A 6973-nucleotide genomic window follows, 5' to 3' on the forward strand; every position below is an offset into this window, starting at 1 on the left:
CATGTATTGTGGCAGTTAATTTTTTTATATAGTCAAATCAATGTCAGATTAATAGGGCCATGTTAGGAGAAGCAGTACTTTTTGCAGTGGGATGTACGCATACATGCATCATCTCTCCTCTCTCTCTCTCTCAGACCAATCCCTGCATTTTATTTTTGTTTACATTTTTAGATGGCCAATATTTTTTACAGCATTGTTTTATTATTTAAAATTTTCATATATTCAAATTATTGAACATAAGATCTTTAGAATGAGACCATCTTGAGTATATTTAAACTAGTTTAATTTTTACTATTTCAATCATATCAAAATATTAATTTTACTCATTTCAAATTACAATTTTTGAAATGATTGAAATCCGTTATTGAAATGACTGAAACCACTTTTCTGAATATAGTTTTCTTTGTGAGTTCCATAATCCAGCTTGTGAAACCGTTTCTTCAATGGAGTAAGTGTGATGTGTTTTTCTAGAACTAGTGAAATCTATCTTTTGTAATGATTGTAATCAGCTTTTTGAAACAAGTGAAATATAGTATTTCAACTGAGCGACTGTAATGTGTTTTCTGAAATGAGTGAAATGAGTTGTTTGAAAAAAGTGAAATATATCTTTTTGGTGTGAAACAACTTTTTCAATGTGTGAAACTGATATTTCTGCTGAGTGAAATATGTTTCAATTATTTTTTCATAAATACGAATTGCAATTAGTTTTTGAGATATATTTTGTAATGAATGAAATCAGTTTTCCAAATCAGTGAAATGCGCTGTTTCAAATTTGTGAAATACTTATTTTGGAAACTAGTGAAATGAGTGTAATACATTTTCTGAAAATGGGTGTAATGTGTTTTCTGAAACTAATGAAATGGGTGAAATCTATATTTTTGTAAATGAGTGCAGTGTGTTTTCTGAAATGAGTGAAATAAGTTATTTGAATAAAAGTGAAATGAAACCATTTTTTTGCTGTGAAATTATTTTTTTGTGTTTGAAACTGATACTTTTTACGAGCGGAATACATTTCAATATATCTCGTAAATTTGCAGTGAGATTAGTATTGCAAATGAGAGTAATGTGTTTTCTGAAACGTATGAAATCTATTTTTGAAACTAGTGAAATAGTTTTTAACTGATAATTTTTTAAAATGAGTGTAATGTATTTTCTGAAATAAGTGAAATCTATTTTTTGCAAATGAGTGTAATGTGTTTTATGAAACTAGCGAAATGAGAGAAATATATCTTTTGTAACAAGTGAAATCAGTTTTTTGAAACGTATGAAATATGTATTTCAATTGAGTGAGCGTAATGTGTTTTCTGAAATGAGTGAAATGTATCCTATTTAATTGAGTGTAATGTGTTTTCTGAAATGAGTGAAGTCTATCCTTTGTAAACGAGTGTAGTGTGTTTTCTAAAACTTGTAAAATGAGTGAAATATGTTTCTTTTCATTGAGAATATGTTCTCTTGAAATCAGTTAAATAAAATTAGTTGAAACATATCCAATATTGGTCTTATTTTAAAATTCATGGCGCAAGCAATTCAAATCTATAAAAGGTTTAGAAGGCGAATAATCATTTCAAAAGTCATCTACTATTCTAACTACCACAATGAAATAAAATGCTAGTCATTTTGAAGAGAGATAATATTATATGCATGCAGCCACTCACCTTCTCTTCGCTCATATTCTCTTCCCTCATATACACAATGGTGTACCATACTGAAAAGATGTCAGGTATGACAGATTGTATTTGGCGTTATTAGAACTACTGCGCAGAAGAAGCACATAGAAAAAGAAAAATGCTAACTTGATCTCAACCCAAGTACACGGTGGATCCAACACCGGTACATCCCGGCTCCGGTAAAATTACTTATTCGCGGCGAAGCAGCCCACGATGATGAGAGATGGGAGATTGCACGTTTAGCGACTGACACCCGGGCTCCGAACCAGTAAAATACACGGAGGGAGCAGCCCACGACGAGAGATGAGAGATGGGATGCACCGCCATCAGATCTCGAGGGAGCTTACAGTTTGTAGAGATGTTATAAAACCCTCTTCTCTTCCAATCCAAACCAACCCGCGAGATCAGATCAGACCAATTCGATCACCGGCACTGCCCGCCGCCATCACCGACTCGATCGCCATGGCAGCGGAAACCGATCACCACCGACGCGTTGATCATGTCGTGCTGTTCCCGTTCATGGCGCAGGGCCACTTCGCGCCGTTCCGCTGCCTCGCCGCCCTCGTGCGCCGCTGCCGCCCCGACGCCCGCGTCACCGTCGTCGCCACCGTCGACGCAGCCGAGTCCATCCACGCCCACCTCGACCACGACGCCGTCGCTGTCCACGTGCTCCCTTTCAGCCCCGTCGGCGCTTCCCAGCGGCTCATCGACCTCTTCCTCGCCTCCGAGTCCCTCCGCCCGGCGTTTCACCAGTTCATCGCGGGCCTCAGACGCTCCGACCCCCGCGCCTACGTGCACGTCGTGGCGGACATGTTCCTGGCCTGGACGGCGGACGTAGCCCGCGGCGACCCCGGCGTCACGCACTCCGTCTTGCTCACCACCGGCGGCTACGGCTCGGCACTCTACTTCTCGCTCTGGAACAGCGTCCCGCTTGTCCCCGACGACGCCGAGTGCTTCCAGTTGCCGAGCTTCCCGGACATCCGCGTCCACCGCTCGCAGCTCACCGACCACCTCGCGACGGCTGACGGCGGCGACGAGTGGTCCACCTTCATCCACAGGCAGATCGCCGCCTTCTCCCGCGCCGATGCGCTGCTCGTCAACACCGCCGAGAAGCTGGAGCCCAAGGGACTAAGCATGCTCCGGCAATCGCTCAACAATGTCCAGGTTTTCCCGGTCGGGCCACTGCTCCGAGCGGCAAGTTCGTCGTCCCCGCAGGAGACGACATCGAGGAGCCCCATCTTGGTGTGGCTCGACAAGCAACCACCGGGCTCAGTGTTGTACGTGTCGTTCGGGTCGTTGTACACCATCTCCGCGTCGCAGGCGACGGAGCTGGCAATGGGGCTCCAGAAGAGCGGGCACAAATTCGTGTGGGTGGTCCAGCCCGCCGCCGACGTGAACGGCAGCGAGTCGCCGTCCTCGGGCCTTCCGGACGGGTTCGCGGAGAGGATGGAGGTTGCCGGGCGCGGGTTGGTTGTGCAGTGCTGGGCACCGCAGGTGGAGATCCTGGCGCACCCGGCCACGGGCGCCTTCCTAACGCACTGTGGGTGGAACTCGGCACAGGAGAGCCTCGCCGCGGGCGTGCCGATGGTGGGGTGGCCGCTCTCGGCGGAACAGTTCTACAATGCCAAGTTGCTAGTGGAGGAGATGGGGGTGTGCGTGGAGCTGGCACGCAGCACCGCGGCGGCCGTGACGAGGGACGAGGTGTTGAAGGCGGTGGATAGGGTGCTCGGCGAGACGTCCGGAGTGCGTGACGTGATGAGGAGGAAGGCCGCGGAGATGAAGGAGGCGATCGACGCGGCGAGGGACAGCGACGACGAGTACTCATCGCTTGGAGTGACGCGGAGGTTCTTGGACGCGATGGCGCGTACATCGTCTGTCATGGGAACAACTATATCTGGCACTTCAGGTGAAGCCCAAGGACGACCTGGCTGGCCCAAGCGAGGGATGAAGCCTAACCCACTTAACACAGAGGAGCTGATAGCGGTCCAGGAACTGAAGATATAGGCACTACTCATCTTCGTGGAGGGGCATGGAAGAACTGGAACCTGAACTGGCCGCCGTTGGGTTGGGCGTTTTCCCCTCTCCCACCTCCTGGCTCTAGCTTCCCCGATCCCCTTTCTTGCTGATAGAAACTTGTATCCGTGATTGAATTCCTTGTATCCATGATCTACTGAGTGATTCATATATAGGTTCGTATCATTTGGTATTCAGAGCCAATCCATCACCTCCCACCTCCAAAATTTCCCCCATCAAACGCCCCATCTTGGCGTGGCTCGACAAGCAACCGCCAGGCTCGATGCTATACGTGTCGTTCGGGTCGCTATACACGATCTCCGCGTCGCAGGCGACGAAGCTGATAATAGGGCTCGAGAAGAGCGGGCACAAGTTCGTGTGGGTGGTCTAGCCCACCGCCGACGTGAACGGCAGTGAGTCACCGCCGTCGGGCCTTCCGGACAGGTTCGGGGAGAGGATGGAGGTTGCCGGGCGCGGGCTGGTGGCGCGCTGCTCAGCACTGCAGGTGGAGGTCCTAGCGCACCCGGCCACAGGTGCCTTCTTGACGCACTGAGGGTGAAACTCGGCATAGGAGAGGCTTGCCGCGAGCATGCCGATGGTCGGCTGGCCGCTCTCGGCGGAACAGTTCTACAATGCCAAGTTGCTAGTGGAAGAAATGGAGGTGTGCGTGCAGCTGGCGCACGGCGATGTGGCTTCCAGAGGCCTCGCTACAGTAGTGGAGGTGGTGCTTGCGTCATCACAGACAGTCCACCATGGTGATGTGGTCGTTGGCGTCATTCCTTTCCTTTTGGTCTGGCTCACCGTCGAGGAATTCAAGTGGAGCTGTGACTCGATCTCGCAAGGTTCGTTGCGGCCCGGCTCCTCCCCAAGGTCACAGATGGCAAGGCATAAGTAGGCTCTAGGTGAAATCCATGTTCTTTGGCAGGGTTCATTGCCAGCGATGTTGGCCCCCGTGGGTGTCATCCTCCTTGAGGCATTGTTGAAGAGTACTTCCTTCCATTGGGACATGACTGGATGGGGTCATGTAGTGTTGGAGGTTGTTGATTGGCCGAACCTATCCTGGGTTTTTGTGGGGTGATCGTGAGCGGGGTTTACCGAATGCTTTTTGATCGACGGGGCCCGATGCTAGTGGCGGCATTGTCCTCGGGCGTCGTTACCTTCTCGAAGGCGTTTCCGAAGATCTTGTTTACCATCATCCCCGGATGAGGTCATGTTGGGTGGCGGTGGTGTGTTTGGGTTGGCATCAGCAGTTTTTTTTTCTCTTTCCTTTTTTTCTTATTGTTGAATGTTTTTTGGTCAGTTTCCTTTATAAGTTCGTAACCTCTGTATTTTTCTCTCTTAATAGAATCTACGGAGCTCCTGCCTTGCACATCAAAAAATAAATAAATAAATGGACATATCTTTTTTCTTAAATTAGGAGATTCAAACTCGACACAATAACATTTGTCATAAAACGTATGTTGAAATTCTTTTTTTAAAGCTGACACACATGTGTTGTGCTCATGCAGCAACCATGCACAAAGTGTGCTCTCCAAAATTCATTGACACGCGGTCAGTGTGTTCTTTGTGTCCACAGGTATGCATTGCCAGATAAAACCATCAACGCCGGGCATGATGCCGAGGTTCTTGAACAACGTACGTACGTGTGCTCAAGGAACCAGTGTCCAGTGACGTACTTTGATCGTGAATCTGGATGTCCTGGGTTCTCTCTTTCGTCATCGTTCTCTGGCGGCTCCTCTCCTCCTAATAGCCTGAAGGTGACCTTTTCCTCTAGGGTTTCCCTAGAGTCCACCTTTTCCTCCGACGGCGCCGCCGGAGTCCACCCAACAAATCCAGCGTTACGTTTAGCGATCTCGGCCGACAACTCGCTAGGGTTGGTTCTCGAGAACGAGCCTATGTTGCTGCATGGCGGAACCGGAAGCCCAGGAGATTGGGGGCGGGAAGAAGGGAGATCAAGGCGATCTAGGGTTTAGTGCGGAGGCGGGAGTTGCAGGAGGACAACGGAGGAAGTTTGGGGCGCCTTTGGGTGCGAACGGGGCTGGATCCATGTAGGCGGCAGGGGCTGTGGCTGAAGATGCAGATCGGGAAGAAGATGCAGATCGGGAGGAGGATACTATTGGATGGGATCAATTTGGCCCGGACCCAGAGTTGGAAGACGTGTTTGAAGGCCTAAAGCTTCATGGTGAGGAGGAGGAGGACCTCGATCTTTCAGGAGAGGTAGATGAGTTGATTAAGGATGTTCGTTGGTTGTGCTTGTTTCGGGTTCATACTATGAGGCCGTTTAGTCATGCGACGTTACTGAATTCAATGAGGAACGCATGGGCTTGTGCCCAAGGAGTTACCTTCAACATCAAAGGGCCGAAACTGTTCTCAGTGTCATTGCCTGGGCGATTGGAAACGGGTAATGGAGGGAGGACCTTGGCAATTTCGAAGAGATCCGGTAGTCATTGTGGAATACGATGGGTTCACTAACGTCTCTGAATATGCATTGGATATGTATCCTTTGTGGGTGAGGATCAAAGGCTTGCCGAATGGGCTCACAAGAAAGAGGGAGTTGGCGGAGAAGGTAGCCAAGAAGGTCGGAGAGCTGCCGTTTACGGTGGTAGTTAATGAGGGGAGGATTAACCCAGCTAGCCACTTAAGGGTGAGGGTTTTTGTGAATGTCCAGAAGCCATTGGTGAGGTTTGTGAGTATCACCCTTAAGGAGATGAAAAGGTACCCTGTTACGTGTGAGAAGCTCCCGGATTTTTGTTTTTTCTGTGGCTGTATGGGGCATGTGGTAGAGGAATGCAGGGACGGGGTTCATGATCCCGCCGAGTGTGAATGGGGGGATTGGATGCATTGGAGTAGTGAACCGGCCATGGCGGGAGGTGGTGTAGGGCGTGGTAGAGGAGGGAGGTCAGCAGGCCAAGGCGTGGGGGGAGCGAGTCGGGCTGGTAGAGGTGGAGGCAGAGGTGTAGGAGGTTCAGGAGGAAGGGGCGATTCAGAAGAAGCTCAGGGAAGAAAGGTAGATGTTGATGTTCAGTATGTGGGTGGTGGTGTGCACACCGTGCCAGGAGCTCCCAATATTGGTGATGACGATGTGCGGACGGCCCGCAAGAGGCTGATGGGGGTGGACGGTGTTGTTATGGTGCGAGGGCAACCAGTGCCAAACCTTGCGGGCAAAGTCCCGAACACAGTTCTGATGTTGGAGGCGGGAGTGGTTCAGGGGCGAATAATGGGCCGGAATCGACGTCTACACCGGGCAAGGTGCCCATTGCGAAGAGAAGGAAGCAAGGGGAAGATGGGGATGA

The 6973-nt window shown here is 49.7% G+C and overlaps 1 protein-coding gene across 1 annotated transcript; it reads left to right on the plus strand.

The window, feature by feature from the left end:
- Positions 1-1920: 1920 nt before the first annotated feature.
- LOC123184559 (UDP-glycosyltransferase 92A1-like) lies at positions 1921-3833 on the plus strand. Its single transcript, XM_044596656.1, has one exon. The coding sequence runs from the start codon at positions 1971-1973 to the stop codon at positions 3669-3671; it is 1701 nt and encodes a 566-aa protein (XP_044452591.1). The 5' UTR covers positions 1921-1970; the 3' UTR covers positions 3672-3833.
- Positions 3834-6973: the final 3140 nt, after the last annotated feature.

Source organism: Triticum aestivum, chromosome 2A (genome assembly GCF_018294505.1).
Source record: "Triticum aestivum cultivar Chinese Spring chromosome 2A, IWGSC CS RefSeq v2.1, whole genome shotgun sequence".
Lineage (NCBI taxonomy): Eukaryota > Viridiplantae > Streptophyta > Magnoliopsida > Poales > Poaceae > Triticum > Triticum aestivum.